Source organism: Balaenoptera borealis (genome assembly GCF_965194805.1).
Source record: "Balaenoptera borealis genome assembly, chromosome: 13".
Classification (NCBI taxonomy): Eukaryota; Metazoa; Chordata; class Mammalia; order Artiodactyla; family Balaenopteridae; genus Balaenoptera; species Balaenoptera borealis.
Window position 1 is genome coordinate 12,560,022 of NC_138870.1, and position 22,309 is coordinate 12,582,330.

Here is a 22,309-nt window from a genome sequence, read left to right on the forward strand (position 1 = left end):
TAAATAGATAACATCTAAAGCTTATAATGCAAGAAATATATGCATATTATTTAAAAATATGAAAAAAAAACTAAGCAGAAGGGACTGCAAGACCAGGGATACACAGAGGTGGGACCAGGTACACTCACTTTCCATTAGGAATATTTCTACTCTTGGCTTTTAAAATCATGTGCATGAAGTTTTATACAATAAAAATATAATTAATGAAGGTGTCCCTGGAATGATGAGTGGCCGGCTCTTATTCAAGTAGCATCTCAACACCTCACACTGTATTCTCTCTCATGGCACCATAACAAGGACCCTTGAGGGCATGGCTGGGGTTCTGTCTGCTCGTCCTGATACCTTTAGCACGCAGCACCAGACCTGGTACCTGGTCACGTATCAGTAAAAAATTACTGAATAAATAAATAACTGAATAAAAACTTGGCCCTGCTCATCTCACTCTCTGAGAAGAGGCAAAGAAAAATGCCCAAATGTTAATATATGTAAATAAATTCACATAAAAAAAATCTCTTGTGCTATTAGACTTAGCTTACATGTCACATGTATTTCTGAACCATTTTTGTTTTATCACATTATGTCCTTCTAATGAACTAACCATTTTTTTTTTCTGAGGTAGAGGGTTTAGTAAGGTTCATACTGCAGCACCTTTCTATAAGGGATGAATTGGAAGGAGTTATGCTTTGCTAACTTATAACTTTGCCTCTGCTTGTTATTTTGTTTTCTGCTAAGGGGAGAATTTAACCGTGAAAATGTGAGCTCTGGATTTCTATTCTCATTAGGGCAGAAATAAATTATTCCCTTGGAGTTGGAGCTGCATTGTGGGCATATTTGACTTTGGTGAACTCCGTTTATTACTACAATCACCACTTCCATCCCCATCACCACCACTCTCATACCCCCAACCCCCCCCAAAACAACAGTGAGTACGAGGAATACAATTTCAACAGTGCAGACGATTCTACTCACCAGTCATTTACTAAAATTACCCAGCCTCCAGACTACAGCATGAGTTGGAGGAAATATCTGCTGAGTCCTTAGCCCCTCTCAATTCTTCCCTAGTGTAAACATCACATTACATGAAATATAATTATGATATTTAAATATACTACATAGAATTTAAATATAGTAAATTTTAATCCAATATACTTGTAAATCACCGCTATCACATTAGTTCTAAGGTTAAGCTTCTGCTGCCCTCTGGTGGCTACTGTGGTTATCACAGCCTATTTAACTAGATAGATGGTGAATGCAGATTGAGTTTTATAACCCCAAGGTCATAGAACATGATCGTTGGAAAGAACTTTGAGATCAGTTAACAAATCTCCTGACTTAACAGAGGAAGATACTCATACTTAGAGAAGTAAATGGACTGAAATTAACACTGTCTAGATTGGTACTGAATAGAAGCATATTCATAGTTATCTCATACTGTCTTTCATTCCTTACTTCTTTCCTTCCTCCCTTCATTTCCTCCCTTCTTTCCTTCCTTCATTTCTTCCTTCTTTCCTTCCTTTCAAGGCACTGTGTTTGAGTAAAGAATGGACCCTACACTTACACGGTGTATGGTGTAAACAAATAAATGAGATATAAGTAATATGCTAGAAGTCTGGTGTAATAAGGGCAAGATCAATAACCTCCTGAGATGCTAAGAGAAAGCTTAGGAAAGGTGAAATCCAAGTTACACAATGAGGATGAGTGGTTACTAGTTCTATGGGGGGGTGGTGATAGATTTTAGTCAGAGGGAGTAGCATCAATAAAGACACAGGGGCATGAAGCTGCAAGACCCTTTCTTTAAGGAAGTAGGAGGAAGTTGAGAGAGTGGGGAAGAAATTTCAGGTAAGATGAGATAGAAGGCTGGAGACGTAGGAAGATCAGGGACATTTTGTGCTATAATAAGTCATTTGGACGCTGAAGGCAAAGTGGAGCTGCCATTCGAAGGGTTAGCAGCAGTTGGGTAATGCGACTGGATTCGCGCTGTCCCTCTGGTGGCAGTGGTGGCTGGGTCTGAGGTGGGCAGGAGGTGGGGCTGAGCAGGAAGACAGATGGATGTCACTGGCACCCAGGAGACAGCTGAGGAAGGCCTGGGTGAGGAACAGGAACCAAATCTGCCTTGTCCACTGCTGTGTCCCAGGTGCTTAGAACATTGTCTGGCATTAAGTAAATATTTGTCAGATGAATGAAAAGACAGTGATGGTAGAATCTCCAGATGAAACGTTCTGTTACTTAGTTGGCAGTTGTGTACACAGATGAAAGACCAGGCATGACTATCTTATTTGTATACTATTTGAAAGACTGAGTTACTTAATTTGTAAAGTTTGAAACTAAATGTAACAGTTAAAGAATGAAAAGCTCTGGCTAACTGAATATTCTAGTTAACTGAGGATGAAGTAAAGTTGCCCAGGATGAGGCAACGTCCCTGTCGTATGTAATGTAAATATTTAATGTGATCTCGTTTAGGTAAATAATGAGAACTCTCTCAAAAATCATGTTTTGAGAAGTTCATTATTTTAAACAGTACAGACCTTCTGTTTAATAACCAAAATATCTAAAAACTTTTAAAGAAATATATTAAAAATACAAACCCAACTCTGTCACTGAGGGCTATAATTAAGGAAAAAGAAAAATAATTTTAACTCAAAAAATTACAAAAGAAAGAAGCATAGAGTTACAGAAGCCTGTGAGAAAAGAGATATATTTCAGAAGTCAAGTTTGGCTTGAATCTAGGACGCTTGAAGATGGTTCTAGAGATAATTAAAAAGAAAAAAAAAGAAAGCTTGCTAAAGAAAACAAATCAACTTTAAAAAGCAATGATGAGGGTAAATCATTTGGAAGAATGGGATCCCTACTTCCTACCTCTCTCTTTGCTTCAGTCAACTACCTCGTGTCTATTGACTAAAAACACAGGATTCATTTTTAACCACATTTGACTCATGGAACACAAGAACTAGAAACATAGTTACAGCTATAATGTAAACAAGCCCATTTCATCAGAACTGTTCTCTTCAGTCAGATCAACCTTTCAGCCAGAGTTTCTGGCTGTAGAGCAGGGCTAGAAGTATTTCTAGTTTATAATTTTTAATATTGTTAAAAAATGGTAAATTAATAGAGTCATTATGGAAAATTCAGAAAACTAAGAAATATATAAAAAAGCAAAAAGAAAATCTGGGATACTATTACCCGGAGGCTACGACTATTGACATTTTAGCATATTTTTCTGCAGTCTTATTTCTATACATTGTTTTGCAAAGTTAGACTTTCATTAAATAAAAAAGCTGTATTACTTTACTCATAACTTTTCCAATGTCATTTAAAATTCTTTGTAAATAATTATTTTTAATTGGTTGCATGTTGCCCCATTTATGAATATATTGTAGTTTTCTAAGTCATTTTATTAATAATGTTTCCACCTTTTTTTTTTCTTTTGCATCTTTGGGCATAAATATTTGTTCAAATTTAAACTTTTTTCCTAAAAATTGATTAGTAATATGGAATTACTTACTATTCATTATGGAAAGCCTTGGCCAAGCCAGCCATGGGCAGAGTGCCCTGAGACCTTGCTGCCCATGAGACACTCAGCTGGCCCTGTCCAGTGACAGTCAGTGTTATACAGCTGCATGGCAAGTTGCATGGGTGAAGCCCTAGCCGTGTTAGGGCTTTCATGACATGATAGGACCTCATCTCAGGTAGGAGGGTAACCATCATTATGACCCAAGTATGTGTGTCCTCTGAGGAAACGGGGGAGACTTTAGAGGCCATGCTCACTTATCACCCTCAGCCTAATGACATCGAGTATTCCTTGCTGAAATATATATTCCATGAGTTTCCTTCAGTAAAATGTAAATGGAGTGAGGCTATGTGTCTCTGTGTTCATTTTGCCAATTGCCAAACCTAGTTTTCTATAGGAAAATTTACATCAAGGGGTAGGTAGGACACCCTATTGAAGACACCTTATATTAAAGACAGTTATAGCTAAATTAGAATGGGATATCTTCAGTGTTTTATCAGAACTGTAATATTATTCATTGGACAGAGACGTGAAGTCCATGTTTACAAACCTGGCAAATCTAATACAGACAATAAGCAAAACAAAACAGAAAACACAGGCTAATTTCATAAACCACAGAATTTACTCTCCTTACCAAAAAAACAATTTCAGGAAAAGAAACTTCACGAAGGATATCTTACCCCCTTCTGTAATATCATTAGGAAGTTTGTGGTTCTTCCAGATGAATGTGGGGCTCTTATCCACCGGGTTAGTCTGGTTTTTCCGGGTGTCATAGGTCAAAAGAACCTTGTACTGTGTCGGGGCATGAAAAGAAGAAGGATGAACAGAAAAAGACATTTTAGAATGACTTCTGATGAGACTGACCGTGCCGCCCAGTGACATCTGAATTTCATAGCAACGTTTCTCAGTGAAACAAGGTAAATGTTACCAGCCGGGAGCTAGTTAGCGTCCACGTGGTTCTCACCATGAACGTGGATTTAAGCTCCATGTGGGCCGATTAGTTTTTTGTTTCTTTATGACCATATGCTACACCTGCCCAGCAGAGATTCTTTGGGTCTTTCTAGTTCAAGTCTTTCATTTTACTAATGTTAAAATAGAGGCACAAAAAATTAAATGGTGAGCTCCAAGTCACATGACAAGGGAGGCAGCAGTGTTTTCCACAATATTAAGTTGTTATTAAAAACGATGTCTTGAGAAAATGCACCATAGCTAACATCCATTATCCATATTTATACACGTCAAGGGGCTCCTAGAGAATTCTACATTTCTTAAGTTCTGTCAGTTACATAATTTTTGAATCTCTTCTAGCCCTATGCTCTAATGTGCTTTCTTAGACACGACACTCATTAGGTTTCCAAGATAAAAGGTTTCTTTTTCAAGTAATCTGTCAATGGAAATATTAATATATCCTTAAATTACTGCTGCATATATTGAGTCAGTTTTGTAAGAGACATCTGGAAAATGTTCATCCTTCTAAATTCACCACTGCTCCCTCAAAACATTCTGGACAAAATTTTACATTTTCAAAACTATACTCTTAACTTGAAAACAGAATATAAACTTGCATATATTGAGGATAGAAAATATCCTATATATTAGGGGCTGGTAGATTATATCTCTACTGAGACCTACTCTGGTTATGGAATAACTTATCTATAGCCCTATGTTTTGACAATTAATCCCTGTTTTCCCCATAGATACATATCATACAGCACAACTGATGGCATTAGATTATTGAAAAGTTCAACTAGGCTTGCCTGTGGAGACAGTAAGTGCACAGAACCACATTTTTCATTTTGAAGAGCAATCATAAGGCTGACATAGAATCTCACCGCAGGTGGAGCACCCTCTCCAAGGGAGGCAAAGGCATCATCCCAGGTGCAAATAACTTAGAGGGGCACGTAGTTATCTCAGTAGTTACTACTAGAAACTGAAGTATTGAGCAGATTTCATTTTAAGGTATTCCCATGGTATGATGCCAAATACAGCATTATAGTAAAGGTTCAGTATAACTAAAACAATGTAACTAAAAACGATGCATTACTTTTCTGAAATACTGCTACCCCCGCCCCGAACTTCTAGTTTAACTTTCTCAATCTGAGCATCTTTTCTCTAGCTTTCCACATTTCTCATTATAGATGTCTTTTACAAAGCTGGGTCAATACATACACTCAATATATGAGTTAGGGACGTCACAATGCTCATTTGGAAAATTACATGAAAAAATGAAAAACTTTTTCTAGTAGATTCCTGGTTATGTCAGGACCTAACTTCTTCTTTTTTTTTTTTTTTTTAAAGATTTATTTATTGATTGATTGATTGTTATGTTGGGTCTTCATTTCTGTGCTAGGGCTTTCTCTAGTTGCGGCAAGCGGGGGCCACTCTTCATCGCGGTGCGCAGGCCTCTCACTCTCGTGGCCTCTCTTGTTGCAGAGCACAGGCTCCAGACGCACAGGCTCAGTAGTTGTGGCTCACGGGCCTAGTTGCTCCGTGGCATGTGGGATCTTCCCAGACCAGGGCTCGAACCCATGTCCCCTGCATTAGCAGGCAGATTCGCAACCGCTGAGCCACCAGGGAAGCCCCAGGACCTAACTTCTTAAAGAAGAAAAGGTTTCTACCTACCATTTGGTTGGTTAGAACAGTGGATTCTAGTTCATGATGGGCACAATTCTGGGTGACATAAAGGCAGGTATTTTTGTTTTTAAATTAAACGCTTAGCAGCCATCAACTATGTGCCAGATAAGAAGCTAAGCACAGGAGACATGGAGAAATGAGATCCATTCCCTTTCTTCAAAGAACCTACTATGTAGGTGTGTGAATATATCTATCTATCTATCTATAGATAAATAGATAGATATGTACTATGTATATATAGTGTGTGAATATAAAGCACATATGTAGGTATGTAAATATATATCTATCTATATACAGATAGACAGATATGTACTATGTATATATAGTGTGTGAACATAAAGCATAACATTAGAAGGCTGTTTGTATGTGCCAGAGGGATTACACAATTAATGATTTTCATGAGACTTCAGAAGGAGAGAGAATAGGTAATGCTTCATTCAGATTTTTAGTTGTGGAAATGAATAAACGATCCTTAGGAAAAAACCGTCACCTTCTCATTGGTATCTCATCAACAGTCTGGTCTTTATACCAGTGTTTTCTGGGTGGGTATTTTTTATACAGTAAATAAGAGTGGATACTCTGAATAAGAAGTTCTATGGGAGAAAATGTTTAAGGAATATGGCCCCAAGGGGGGCATAATCGTAAATCTGAAATAAACTAACCTCTAGATTTTAAACATAACTTCTCTAATTCCTTTGCTAGTATTGGGTTGGCCAAAAAATTCGTTCGATTTTTCTGTAGGCTCTTAAGTTACAGAAAACCTTTTGGCCAACCCAATACTTGCCTTCCAGGATAACCCTCCTCACCTAGTCACTTATCCCTAAGTTCGTGATAAGAAGTCAGACATACTTTGTTGGTGTCCACAGAGGTGTACAGAAGGAACATAGTATTGTCAATATCTCCACAGTCATCCAAAGTCACAGGACCCACACGCCCTAGGGCAAAATCAGAAAGAGTTAGAGGCCATTGTTGACTTCTTGACTGAAAGACCAGTTACATCCTGACAGAGGGTATAAAATAGATTCAAATTGCTCTATTTTACTGAAAAATTATTGACCTTAATGATGTAATCTGAGGGCATCTGGATTGGTTCTTGGCCCTGAGATCTCTGAAGGATATTTTTATAAGAGATGGTATTTAGTTAGAAGGAAAATTCTTTTTCATTGCATTTAGAATGATGACACTAAATGTAATCAGTCAGTAGATTTCTCCTGATTATTAGTGACAAGTTTTTGTTGAGAGTATTTACTAAACTAGTGGCACAGTGTTTGTCACTCCATAATCTAACTTAGATTGTAAAAAGGTCAAAATCCCTTCACTACCATGTATTAGCTAAACACATTGAAAAAGTTAAGTTCTTTAAGTCTCAGTTTTCTCAACTATGAAATTATAGCCATATAGGATGAGCCTATGAAACGGCTGTTTAGGTAAAAGAAAAAAATTGATCAAATATCAGTAATTTCACATGGTTCAATATAATAGTTAATATTTATTTTGTGTTTACTAGACCAGGCTCTGTGTTAAGTGCTTCATATGCATTTATCATATTATTCTTCCCCAAATACCATGACATAGAAGCTGTTATTATCTCCATTTTATTGATGAGAAATCTGAGGTCAGAAATATTACTAACTTGTTCCAGGTTATAGGTACAGGTAGCAGGTGACTAACTGCTGCTTATGATCACAGAGGTGCAGGCAAAAAGGTGGCAGCCACTGCCATTGCACCTCCCCCATTGTTGAAGCCCTTCCCCCTCTGCTGATTATGACTTTCAAGGGATGTAAAGGGTTGGTGCTCCCCTCAATCCCCCTTCGTTTTTCTCTTTTTCCCCTTTGAGAGCCAGACGTTGAAGACTAGAATATTCAAGCAACTGCATATATGGGGGAAATTAGAAAGCTACTACACATGCCCAGGGGAAGGCAGAGGCTCAGAAAAGACCTAAGAAGACCTTAAGTTTACACCTCAGGCTGATCCTCAGCAGATAGCCTACAACAATAAAAACAGAAACAAAAAGCAAAACCAAAAAAGAGCAAACCCTGGGGAATGAGAAAATTCCCCATTCCCCATGTGATTTCCAGGATTACCGATTATTAGATTCAAATGTCCAGTTTTCAACAAAAAAATCACAAAGCATACAAAGAAACAGGAAAGTATGGTTCATTCAAAATAAGAGAAAAAAAAAAAACCCAATGGAAATTATCCCTGAAAAAGACCTGATGGTGGATTTACTAGACAAAGGCTTTAAAACAACTGTCTTAAAGATGCTCAAAGAACTAAAGGAAGGCATGGATAAAGTCAAGAAAATGATGTACAAACAAAATGTAAATAGTAATAAAAAGGTAGAAAACCTAAAAAAGAAACCAGAAAGAAATTCTGGAACTGAAAAGTACAGTAACTGAAATAAAAAATTCACTAGAGGGATCAAAGGCAGATTTGAGCAGGCAGAAGAAAGAATTAGTGAACTTGAATATAGGACAATGGAAATTATCAAATCTGAGGAACAGAAATAAAAAGGATTGAAGAGAAGTGAACAGAGCGTAAGGGACCTGTGGGACACCACCAACCAGACCAATACATGCATTGTGGAAGCCCCATAAGGAGAAGACAGAAAAATGGGTAAAGAGACTATTTAAAAAAATAATGGTTGAAAACTTCCCAAATTTGATGAAACACGTGAATATAAACATCCAAGAAGCTCAATAAATGCCAAGTAGGATGAATTCAAAGAAATCCATGCCAAGGCACATTATAATCAAATTGTCAAAAGCCAAAGATATAGAATTTTGAAAGCAGCAAGAGAGAAGTGATTCATCACATATAAGAGATGTTTAATAAGATTTATAAGCAGATTTCTCATTATAAACTTTGAAGGCCAGAAGGCAGTGGGCTGATATATTCAAAATGCTAAAAGAAAAAGCTGTCAATCAAGAATCCTTTATTCAACAAAGCTGTCCTTCAAAGTGAAAGGAAAGTAAGACATTCTAAGATAAAAGTTGAGAGGGTTTGTTACCTACCACTAGACCTGTCCTGCAAGAAATGTTCAAGGGAGTCTGGCAGGTTAAAATGAAAGAACAACAGACAGTAACTTGAAGCCATATGAGGAAATAAAGATCTCAGTAAAGGTAAATACACAAGCAATGACAAAATCTAGTATTATTGTAAGAACTATGTGTTACTCCACTTTTTGTTTTCTACATGACTTAAGAGATGAACAGGGCTTCCCTGGTGGCGTAGTGGTTAAGAATCCGCCTGCCACTGCAGGGGACATGGGTTCGAGCCCTGGTCCAGGAAGATACCACATGCCGCGGAAAAACAAAGCCCGTGTACTACAACTACCGAACCTGCACTCTAGAGCCCGTGAGCCATGACTACTGAGCCCACATGCCTAGAGTCTGTGCTCCGCAACAAGAGAAGCCACCACAATGAGAAGCCCATGCACTGCAACCAAGAGTAGCCCCTGCTCGCCACAACTAGAGAAAGCCCACGCGCAGCAACAAAGACCCAGCACAGCCAAAAAAAAAAAGAGAGAGAGAGAGAGAGAGAGGATACATTAAAAAAAATTAGTCTAACAGTTAGTATTATTGTAACTTTTGTTTGTAACTCCACCTTTTGATTTTGAAGCAATTTAGGAGACTAATGCTTAAAAAAACATTAGTTTCCTACTTGGACACAAAGTATAAAGATGTAATTTTGCAACACCAATGTCTGAAAGGGATGGGAATGGAGCTATTAAAGGAGGAGAGTTTTTGTATTCATTGAAGTTAAACTGGTATAAAGTCAAACTAGAGGGTTATAATTTTAGCATGTAATCCCCATGGTAACCACAAAGAAAATAGCTAAAGAATATACACAAAAAATGAAAAAGGAATTTAAACATTTCACTATAAAAAATAAACAATACAAAAGAAGACAGTAATGCAGGAAATGGGGATAAAAAAGCTACACAGCATATAAAGAACAAATAACAAAGCGACAGAATAAATCTCTCCTTATCAGTAATTACTTTAAATGTAAATGGATTAAATAGTCCAATCAAAGATAGAAATTCAAAAATTGGATTAAAAAGGTGATCCAACAGTATGATGTCTATAAGAGATTCACTTTTGATCCAAAGACAGAAATGGGTTGAAAGTGAAAGGAAGGAAAAGGATATTTCATGCAAATAGTAACCAAAAGAGAGCAGAGGTGCCTACACTAATATCAAATAAACAGACTTTAAATCAAAAAAGTTTACAAGAGACAAAGAAAGAAATTCATTATATATTAATAAAACATTCAATAAAGCAAAAATATATAACAAGTATAAACATTTATGTAACCAACAACAGACCAACAAAAAATATGAAGCAAAAATTGGCACAAGAGAAACAGTTCTACAATAATCATTGGAGATTTTAATACTTCACTTTCACTAATGGATAGAATAACAAGACAGAAGATAAGTAAGGAAATAGAGGAGTTGAACAAAATGATAAACCAACTAGATATAATAGACAAATACAGAACATTCTACCCAACAACAGAATGCACATTTTTCTCAAGTGCCTGTAGGACATTTTCCAGAATAGACCATATGTTAAGCAACATATTAAGTCTCAGTTAAAATTTAAAAGATAGGTATCATACAAAGTATCTTCTCTGACCACAATGAGATGAAGTTAGAAATCAATAACAGAAGGAAAACTGAAAAATTCGCCAATTTGTGAAAATTAAACAGCACACACTTAAATAACCAATGGCTCAAAGAAGAAATTACAAGGGAAAAGTTTTAAGACCTAGAGATAGAGGAATATAAAAATACAACACACCAAAACTATGGGACACACACAATCAAAGCAGTGCTAAGGGGAAATTTATAGCCATAAATGCTTACATTAAAAAACAACAAAGGTCTCAAATCAACACCCTAACTTTACAACTTAAGGAACCAGTTAAAGAAGAACAAATTAAACCCAAAGCTAGCAGAGGAAGGAAGCTGTAAAGATTAGAGCAGAGATAAATGAAATACAGAATAGAAAATCAATCGAGGAAATCAATGAAACCAAAAGCTGGTTCTTCAAAAAGTTCAACAAAATTGACAAACCTTTAGCCAGATAGAGTAAGGAAAAAAGGAGAAGACTTGAATTACTAAAATCATAAATGAAAGTGGAGACATTACAACCAATTCTAAGGAAATAAAAAGGAATATAAGGCAGTACCATGAGCAACTGTATGCCAAAAAATTGGATAACCGAGATGAAATGAACAAATTTCTAGAAACACAAAACCTACCAAAACAAAACCATGAAGAAACAGAAAATCTGAATAGACCGATAACTAGTAAGGAGACTGAATCAGTAGTCAAAAATCTCCAGACCCTCTACCCCCTAAGAAAGGGCCCTGAACCTAATGACTTTACCAGTGAATTCTACCAAACATTAAAAAAATAATTAACACCAATCCTTCTCAAACTTTTCCAAAAACCTGGAGAGAAACACTGCCTAACTTATTCTATGAGGCTAGAATTACTCTGATACCAAAGCCAGACAATGACACAAAAAGAAAAGAAAACTACACACCAATATCCCTTATGAACATTGATCTAAAAATCCTCAACAAAATATTTGTAAACAGAATTCAGTAGCATATTCAAAGGAGAATACAACATGACCAAATAAGATTAATTCCTGAAATGCAAGGATGGGTCAACATATAAAAATTAATCAATATAATACACTACAAGAGAATGAAGAAAAAAACCACATGATCATATGAATTGATGCAGAAAAAGCATTTTACAAAATTCAATACTTTCATGATAAAACACGCAACAAACTAGGAACAGAAGGAAACTACCTCAACATAATAAAAGCCATATATGAAAAACCCACAGCAAACATCATACTCAATGGTGAAAGACTAAAAACTTTTCCTCTAAGATCAGGAACAAGGTAAGGATGCCCAATTTCACCACTTCTATTCAACATAGTACTAGAAGACCTAGCCAGAGCATTTAAGCAAGACAAAAAAGGCATCCAAATTGGAAAGGAAGAAGTAAAATTAACTCTGTTCACAGAAAATATGATTCTGTATGTAGAAAACTCACAAGATTCCAAACACAAATAACCTGTTCAAACTAATAAAAGAGTTCAGCAAAGTAGCAAGATACAAAGTCAACACAAAAAAAATCAGTTTCATTTCTATACGCTAACAATGAACCATCAGAAAATGAAATTAAGAATACAGTTTCATTTAAAATAGCATCAAAAAGAATAAAATACCTAGGAATTAACTTAACCAAGGAAGTGAAAGACCTGTACAATAAAAGCAACAAAACATTTCTGAAAGAAACTTGAGAAAACATCAATAAATGAAAACACATCCCATATTCAAGGATTGAAAGACTTAATATTGTTAAGAAATCAATATTACCCAAAGCAACTGACACATTTAATGCAACCCCTATCAAAATCCCAATGATATTTTTTGCAGAAATAGGAAAACTCATCATAAAATTCATATGGAATCTCAACGGACCCTGAATAGCCAAAACAAATCCTGAAAAAGAAGAACACAGCTGGAGGACTCACACTTCTTGATTTCAAAACTTACTACAAAGCTACAGTAATCAAAAGATACTGGCATAAAGTCATACAAATAGACCAATGGAATAGAATAGAGTGTCCAGAAATAAAACACTGCATATATGGTAAAATGATTTTCGAAAAGGGTGCCAAGACAATTCAATGGGGGAAAACATAGTCTTTTCAACAAATGGTGCTGGGAAATTTGATATCCATATGCAAAAGAATGAAGTTAAGACCCTTTGATAATGCCATATACAAAAGTCAACTCAAAATGCAGCCACAACTTAAATATAAGATGTAAAACTGTAAAACCCTTAGAAGAAAACACAGGGCAAAAGCGTCACAACACTGAATTTGGCAATGATTTCTTGGATGTGATACTAAAAGGCATAGGCCACAAATGAAAAAGTAGACAAATTGGACTTCATGAAAAGTTTAAAAATTTTGCGCATAAAACGGCAGCACAGTGAAAAGACATCTCACACAATGGGATATAACATTTGCAAATCATATATCTAATAAGGGATTAATATCCAGAATACATAGAGAACTCCTAAAACTCAACAATAACAACAGAAAACAACACAATTCAAAAATGGACAAAGAAAAGAAAAAAAAAAAATGGACAAAGGACCTGAATAGACATTTTCCAAAGAAGATATACGAATGACCAATAAGCACCTGAAAAGGTGCTCGACATTACTATTCATTAAAGAAATGCAAGTCAAAATGACAATGAGATACCACTTCATACCCATTAGGATGGCTAATATATATATTTCTCTCTCCTCATCAACATATATATATATATATATATATATATGAAAATAAAAGTGTTGATGAGGATGTGGAATATTGGAACCCTTGTGCACTACTATTGGTAGGAATGTAAGATGGTATAGCCATTGTGTAAAACAATATGATGGTTTCTCAAAAAATTAAAAATGAGATTTCCATATGATCCAGCAATTCCATTTCTGGGTATGTACTCAAATAAATTGAAGGCAGAGTCTTGAAGACACCTTTATACACTGATGTTCATGGAAGCATTCTTCACCTTAGCGAAAACATGGAAGCAACTCAAGTGTCTATCGACAGATGAACGCATAAGCAAAACGTTGTATATAATATGATGGAATATTATTCAGCCTTAAAAAGGAAGGAAACATATCCTACAATATGGATGAAACTTGAGGACACCATGCTAAGTGAAATAAGGCAAGCACAAAAAGAAAAATATTGTATGATTCCACTTATATGAGGTACATATAAATCATAATCATAAGATTACGTGGTCAAAATTGTAGTAAAAATCATAAAGACAAAAAGTAGAATGGCGGTTTCCAGGGGCTAGAGGGAGGGGAGAATGGGGAGTTCTTGTTTAGTAAGAATAGAATCTCAGTTTTGCAAAATCAAAGAGTTCTGGAGATGGAGGATGGTGATGGCTGCACAACGATATGCATGTACTTAATGACACAGAACTGTACACTTCAAAGTGGTTAAGATGGTAAATTTTATGTTATGTGTATTTTACCACAATAAAAAAAAATTGAGAAAAAATGCACATAAAGTCACTGGCAGAACTTGGGATACAGGGAGTGATTAATGACTCTCCCTCCCTCCCTGTATTTTCAGGGGAGCAGAAGTGATCTCTTCCTGTCATTGTCATACCCCACAGATGCTGGTACAGCCCTCAGTTTTTACTGCTGGGTGTCTGCTGCCCTCTGAAGCCAAGAAAAGAAGGCTCACTCTGCAACAGGATAAAGGTTTTCCAGAGTAAAGGTTTCAGGCAAGTTAGAGAAGTGAACCATCATTTGTCTTTTACGTAATACACATTAAATCTAAAAGGAAATTTCTTCCTAGTATCTGGACGAGATCTGGGAAATGAAAGACAGAAGTTTCCATAGGGGTTTGGGTAGCAAAGGAATGTTGATCCATGTGGCTCAGAGGCACTGTATTGGGAGCTTTTGGATGGCACTGCTATGAGAGGTTTTTTAGTTAGAGAAGTAACACAGGGTCCTTGATCCCTGAAGGACAGAAAGGGAGATATGGAAGGACGAAAATCAAACGGCAGCTATTTCTCTTCTTGCTGGTCTCTAAGCAGAGTCAGGACATCACTGCCCAAAATGCCCTGTGATGAGCTTGGTCATAAGTACAGGGCCTGAGCTACCTGCTCTTCCTTTGATATCCAAAGATTCTGAAGTTCTGAACCATAAACTGGGGTCTAGTTATAGATTATAGCATCCCCAAGGTTTATGCAATTATGTTTGCCTCCAATTAAGTTAAAGGTATTTAGCTGTTGATTCATTTATTGCCACACCCTCTCTTTGCTTCCCAAAGTCTGCCCACAGGGCCCATATTTCATCAGATTCCTCTAGAAACTGTTAGGTAAGTGTTGTTTGCTCCTAGGAAACCGGTACCTTCAAAAGTGACGTTCCTGAAAGCATGAGCAAATTTAGGGGTGGTAACTTCTTCTCCATTTGCAAGAAATATCTTCAACATGTGTCCAAAGAGCAAGACTCCATCAAAGTAGGCAGCAGCGAAATCATTTTTCGCCTGAATGAGAAAGGAAAATCTCAAAATGAGTTCCCAAAAAAAAAAAAAAAAAAAAGATTCTGGTCTTGAACCTGGAGAAAAACATTCTTGGGGTCAGCAGGGTAACTGGAAAGGTAAAGGAACATTAGGGGAATTGTAGGGGTGGTATTAAAGGAAGTTTTGGAAAAACTTTTCTTGGACCAGGGCTCTTTATCATCCCCACGTGACAATTCTGTCTTCTCTTGGGATCAATAAACTGCAAACCCTGCCTTTAGGGAAGTATCTAAAAGCGGCTGTGCTTCCTCCTTCCCACGATGAGAAAATATTTCACTTCGACCAGGAAGGACAACATACAGCATTTTCGATTCCTGTAAGGTTTTATATAGAAATAATGCTTTCATTTAAGAGGAAAAGAGAACAGCAACAAAAACAACCCCACTGCCTTTGAGTATCCTGATGGGGTGGGAAGAGTTTTCATTGGATGATACCATTGAATTTGCTTTGGAGATAGTCCTGATTGGGTGTTAGTTCAAGCCACAAAGGTCTGCCCTGGGGAACATAAGAAGGGGGTCAGAATTCCTCTGCCTTTGCAACAGTTGTGTGGTTGTCTTCACAGAGATGGGCTATGGATTAAAAGTTCTGTGCCCCCCTGAGACCACGTGAGTTCTGTCGGCTCAGACACTTTGGAACTCCCACCTGTGAAGAATCAGACTTTTGCCAGAGCCTAGAAGCTGTGCAAATGATATGTGAATACTACACCCAGAAGTATATTTGCTAGAAAATATAAAAAGGAAAAACTAAAACACTGCTCATTGGTTTCAGTGTCTTTTGCTGAAATCATCCTTTCATGACATGAAAAGAATGAGTTAAGACCCAGCCCCCAAAGGGGTTGCAGCCCCTAATTTTGGCAGGGTTGCAAAACACAGGGCTTAGAACTGCTAGTCTAGGCAAAGCTGTGATTCTCTCAAAGGTCCCCAACTTTCCTCACTGCTCTTTGGGCCTTGTCATCCCCAAGTTGTTCAGGGTCCTCAGGACAGACTGCGCCCCCACTTCCCTCTCTAACCTGCTCTCAGCTGTGTCTGAGGGCAGAAAACATCCGATGAATTCAGTCACGTTATGGTGCAGTGACTGATAAAACCCGAAGTGGTATTAGAGGCAGGGGTCTTGCATTTAATGATTTTTTTAAAATATATTTTTAAAATTTCTTTATTTTATTTTTTTCCGCTGTGTCTGGTCTTCTTTGCAGCGCGTGGGCTTCTCTCTAGTTGTGGCGTTCGGGTTTTCTCTCTCTAGTTGTGGCGTGTGGGCTCCAGAGTGCATGGGCTCTGCGGTTTTTGCGGCACGCGGGCACATGGACTCTCTAGTTGAGAGTTGAGGCATGTGAGCTCAGTAGTTGCGGCGCGCGGGCTTAGTTGCCCCGCGGCATGTGGGATCTTAGTTCCCTGACCAGGGATCAAACCCGCGTCCCCAGCGTTGGAAGGCGGATTCTTTACCACTAGACCACCAGGGAAGTGCTGAGACATTAATGATTTAATGTCCAATTGGAGGTTCTTTTTCTGGGACAAATGCTAAACCAGATGGGATGCTGGGATAAGAGGAATAAACCAGGCCTTGCCTGGACAAAGTTGAACAATGGCCAACCTAATTAAAAAAAAAGGGACAATGTCTTAACCTAGGAATATGTATCTCTAGAGGTAGAACTGTGATATCAGGGCCAGCAGAAAGTTGCTTTAGGATGTAGGGAACTTCATTTATCTTTCATTGCTTAATTTCCACCTCCCCTACGTTAGCAGGGCTTCTTCTGATCTTCCCACACTGTCATTTCTGTTCTGATGTCACAGCAGTGTGCACTGTGGTGTTGATCTAGAGCCTAGCACAGTGACCTATAGTAACAGTTTTAGCAGCAGGAATCCTGCTATTGGCCTTAGTTAACATCTGTTGAGTGAATTGGAACAAGTGAAAAAAATGAATTGCTCATTTTAGAATTTGGGTCCCAAATGGAAGAATGATATTTTACCCTTGCCAACAAAATAATAATATATACGTATATGAAGCTTACCAGTGATAAATTCTTGGAGAAAGAGCTATTTGAGACAGAATTTTCAGGAGGCAGTGTCAGAACAAGAACATTTTTCATATAGTCAGGGGCTGTGACATTGTCCATGAAGTAGTGGTCACTGGAATAAAAAGTACAAGTTCCTCATGAAAATTAGATTCCTCCAAAAATAGAAATGGAGCTTCTACAATTCATAGAGCAGCCTTGAAATAGTTTAAAACATCTTTTTCCTGCAAAACGTTCTACTTTTCCCAGATAAGTTTCTTCTACACCTGCTACCTTGAATAGAAGAAATTAGGCAGCTGTGGTTAACATACACAAATGGAAAGGAAGATCAGAATACAGATACTTATTTGAGGAAGATTTTTTGGGGGCTCTGGGCACATAAGCTTGTTTTCAAGGCTTAATGACCCTTGGTTTATACCTGGAAACTTTCTTTTCCTTAAGTGCTTATAACACTTTAGAGATTTATGGATAGGATAGAGAGAAAGTTTATGAATTAAATTTACTTTCCAGATGGTGAAACATAAGCATGAAAAGACTAAGCATTTTCTCTAACATTGTAAGCTTCTTAACATTAGATTATCGGTCCTTGTATCCTTGACTCCTAGACAGTATTTGGCACATTGTGGACCCTCAATACCGTCTGGGATGGCACTGCCAATCATATGGGTCCCAAGCTTCCTAATCATTTTAATGTTTTAATATGCAAATAATCTAACAAGCTTGAACCGCTGTAACTAGGATGACCATCATTTAATAGGCAAACAGTAGGTGAACACATCTATGTACAGAGGACTGTGTTGAATAGTTTGCTCATATTGTCACATCTAATCCTAAAAGCACCCTTATAAAGTAGACATTTTTATTCTCACTTTACAAATGAGAATCTCAAGATATACTAAGGAATACCCAAGAGTCAAATGAACCAGAAGCGTCAGAGTTAGAATTTGAACCCAAGTTATGTCTAGTTTCAAATGAATCTATCTCATGATCATTCCGAAACAGACCCAGAGGTCCTTAGGGAATAGTGACAAAAGAATGCCAATACTTTGGCAATTGATTGAGGATTTGCTAAAAATAAAATTACACCAACCTGGTTACATTGAGGCCTCCTTCCAGAGGGCAAAGCAGCTATTGAAAGCAGCTATCAATGTGGTTGTAGGAATAAAATGTTGATCATTTTGCCCTCTTTTTTGTATTCTGCAGCTAAAAGGCTCAGTTGACTAAATTATCTTTGTGAACAAGATAGGCCTGCAGTTCCTATGCCTCATTTTTCTCAGTACCGGGACAAGTGCATTTAGTGTGGGTGAAATGACTAGGCAAATATGATATAGTGCAGGAATAGTTTCTGGTCTGAATACGGACAGGGAATGATTAATGATCCAATCAGATAAGTGAAGTCATATGATCTAGCTGATGGGGCAAGGGACACAGGTGTACCAGCAACACCTTTTTTAAGCCTAATCTGACTCAGATATTACCTTTGCACAGTTTGTTTGTGGGGTTTCCAACCATGTTAGAAAATGACTAGTAAAAAGAGGGGATGTGATAAGAGGTAGTTTCTGTTCTCCAGAATTTTCTCCCCTTAGCTCCAGATAAGTGCAGAGGAAAAGATAACCACCCAGTGACTATACCACAGAGGGCAAAGAATAACTGTGTAAATCAAATTCACTTAACGGGAACTTTTCTCTTACCGAAGGAGGCTGAAGGAAAAATAATCTAGGACCAAAGGCCATTAGCAATTGAAGGCATAGATAGGGCCCACGTTCTCAGAAGTATGATTGGGATATTAGTTGATTTATTACTGCCTGGAAAAAAAACACCTTAAAATCAGGCTGAAGACCAGGATCTTTGTTGAATGAGCATGTGGGTTTCATGGGGATTTCATAAAACTTTTGTATTTAGACATGATAGTTATGTCAAAGGTATACATCTCTGCTAAGGCTATAATTAATTAAATAAGAATGACGGTGTGATAAAGAAGAAATGAAACACTGGTTAAAGTATTATCTTCATAGAGAATCCCATTTTAGGCTGTGCAAAACGTGAGAAAAGAGAATATCTTCCAGAAATCCTTAGAGTATTTCCTTTCTGAAAGGAGGAGAGTTCTTCCAAATATTATACCTACTTGAAAAAATCCACTAGAATAATGACAGTGTCTTCAGCCACTGCTCGGTCACCCTTGAGGACGTTGATGGTGTTTGGTGTACCACACATAACAATCACTGCAGGAGAGAGAGCAAGACAGGGAGAAAAATATACAATAGTCTACTCCCAAGCAGGAAGGGAACCAGGGGCCTGAATTTGAACCCAGTAAGTCCATGCTACATTCGTGTTTTAAGATTAACACCAGTTCCTTCAATTTACTCCCCCCTCCTTTTATTTTTCATTTACAGTCATAGAATCAGAGGAGAGCTGCATGGGATCTTAAAAAGAATCATCTAGTCCTTCCCCTTAATTTTATTGATTTAAGGAGACTGTAGCTAAAATGCCAATGAGATTAAAAACTGGTGGATGAATAATTCTGATAGTCAAGTATTTGAGTCTGGCTTAGTGCTTATTCCATTACACGAGGCTGGAGTAGTTATATAGACGCTATTTTCAGTGGTAAGTGAAGGGCACTGCCACTTGTAAAGTAGTTGGAAAAGATATAAATTAATGTGAGAATTTATGAAGTCTTCCTAAGCACCTTTCCTTGGGTTTTGGTTGCAGCTTCTTAGCTCAGAGCTCAGTGATTTCAGTGGTCGAGTTCCAGTCTGATTCTCTAAGCTCTCCTATCCACTGCAGCCAGATTTCCCAAATGCACGGCTTGATGAGAAGGATGAATAAGCTGGGAGACACTTCATTAGATCTGTTCACACACTGTGTTGTCCAGTTGAAGTGTAAACACTTTAGGGACATGAATCGTCTTATATTTCTTGTTCCCCATATCTTGGTTAATGTTTTGCAAATGTAGGCTCTTAATATGGCAAATGCTTAATTGTAACAGCAAATGATATTTCAAGCGATACCAGGAAATCCTGACAAGCAAGAACATTTCCTCGTAGAAAATTCCACAGTTGATTCCTTTGCTCCTGATATATTCTTATTTGCAAAAAGAATTCTGTGGAAAGTGAAATAAATCACCAAATAACTTAGTATCCCATTGGCCTTTCACACTTGGCCTATAACTGAGAGATCATTAGGCAGGTAAAATACCGACAGAGTAAAGCAAAGTGAGACAATCCTTGCCTACCTGGTAATTTTGCTTAAGGCTACATATCAATAAATAAGTCCTCTTGGTCACCAGGGGACCAGGGTTCAGAATATTTGAGAATTCGTCACAAATCCAACAATATATTAGATTGTGGTGAACATAAAAAGCAGTTTACTGATGGTGGATCGTGATATCATTTTTGGCTTATAAAAGCTGGATTTTAGCATCATCATTACTTTCATAATGTTAATATATTTGCTCAACATTACTTTGCTAATTTCTCTCAGAGGATAAGGTTTTAATCATCAAAAGGAACAGTATAACGTAGTTGCATGCAGCTACAGATCTCTGCAAATATACAAAATATATAGTAACGACGATAGCTCTGTGGTGGTAGATTTGTCAAAATGACTCATAGGGAGGTGGCAGTTGTGGGGACGTAGCTAGCCAAAAATTATCTTCATGTCTTCTTACCATTGCTTTTCCTGTTCTGGTTCATTACGATACGCTGAAACTCGTTATCTCCTCTCAGCGTCTCCTTGAAGGAAAGTTTCTGAGAAAAATAGGAAACTCCAGCCTCCAGAGCATTGAGGTACCTAGAACAGAAAAAAAGAGAAACTCTAAGAAATCAGCCTAGTTTCTTCATGGCTTTCCATGTTGTTTGCTCACTGTTTACAGATCTGTCCAGGGACTTGTTCACCTAAAATTCATTTCTACCACTAACACAATAGACAATACACAGTGTGATACCAATGGTTAGGACTACAAACATCTAATTTAGGGAAAGTTTTAGGGAATCTTCGTGTATATATACAGATAGTAGACATTTGGCAAATCCCTTATAAGGGCTTCTTGTTATTTGCTGAAGGAAGACTATTCTGCTTGTCCCATTATCACAGATAAATGGAAACTTTTGAATCTATAGTACAAAAATTCAGAGTTGATACGAATAATTTCTCCTACTGTGTGAAACGGACTTTTGTGTGCTCTAAGTTCGCCCCAAAATTTCTAGGATGCTGCCTTAGGGTTGATTCTTGTTGTTCCCTGGATGTGCGTTCTCAGTGGTACCCTATTTTAGTCCTCTGAATGCTTTGGTGGAGAGCTACTGCAGACTCCTTCAAGAGATTCTTTCTGCCACCTTTGCTGGAGTTGTGTGAGCCTTGTGATTTTATTTTAGCAATGGTATCCAATATCCTGTTCTCCCCACCACCCTTTTTCCTCTGAAAAGCTGTGAGAGAAATGATTTCTAACTCGTGTAGGACAGGCAGAATGTGTATTCTCTGCTATCATATGTTGCACGGTAATATGACAGCATTTACTTCTGGTTTCCCTTCTCCTTATCTGTAAAATGGAGATCATAGTACTCGTTCTCTTTTCTTTAGAGGGTTTATTTTCATCAAAATATATTTATTGGGACTTCCCTGGCGGTCCAGTGGTAAAGAATCCGCCTTACAATGCAGGGCACGTGGGTTCGATCTCTGGTCAGGGAACTAAGATCCCACATGCTGGGGCAACTAAGCCCGCGTGCCACAACTATTGCGCTCACACGCCTCAACTAGAGCCCGTGTGCCGCAACTAAGATCCGACGCAGCCAAAAAATAAAAAAATAAATAAATAATAAATCTAAAATATATATATAAATATTTATTGCTAGGTCACGTATGCCATTTGGGAAGAATTAGAAAAAAATTTAGTCAATGTATTTACGATTACATAGACACTTTATGTCAATCACATTGAGACAACAAAATAAATCAGATCACTGTTAACTAAAAAACTCTGAGAAAATGCAACTTTTTGAAAATATGTTT

The 22,309-nt window shown here is 37.5% G+C and overlaps 1 protein-coding gene across 9 annotated transcripts in view; it reads right to left on the minus strand.

Moving 5' to 3' along the window:
* The window catches only part of GUCY2C (guanylate cyclase 2C), a 117,760-nt gene that overhangs the window by 44,583 nt on the left and 50,868 nt on the right, over positions 1–22,309 (minus strand). For all 9 annotated transcript variants that reach the window (XR_014233732.1, XM_082352586.1, XM_082352585.1 and 6 more), the window contains 6 exons: positions 20,973–21,094; positions 19,431–19,527; positions 17,303–17,420; positions 15,129–15,264; positions 6,992–7,077; positions 4,189–4,300 (listed from right to left, as the gene is read on the minus strand). Coding sequence is in view for 8 of the 9 variants with exons in the window: in XM_082352586.1 (XP_082208712.1) it covers positions 4,189–4,300; positions 6,992–7,077; positions 15,129–15,264; positions 17,303–17,420; positions 19,431–19,527; positions 20,973–21,094 (671 nt within the window). In the remaining variant the exon portion in view is untranslated. The remainder of the gene's footprint in view (positions 1–4,188; positions 4,301–6,991; positions 7,078–15,128; positions 15,265–17,302; positions 17,421–19,430; positions 19,528–20,972; positions 21,095–22,309) is intronic.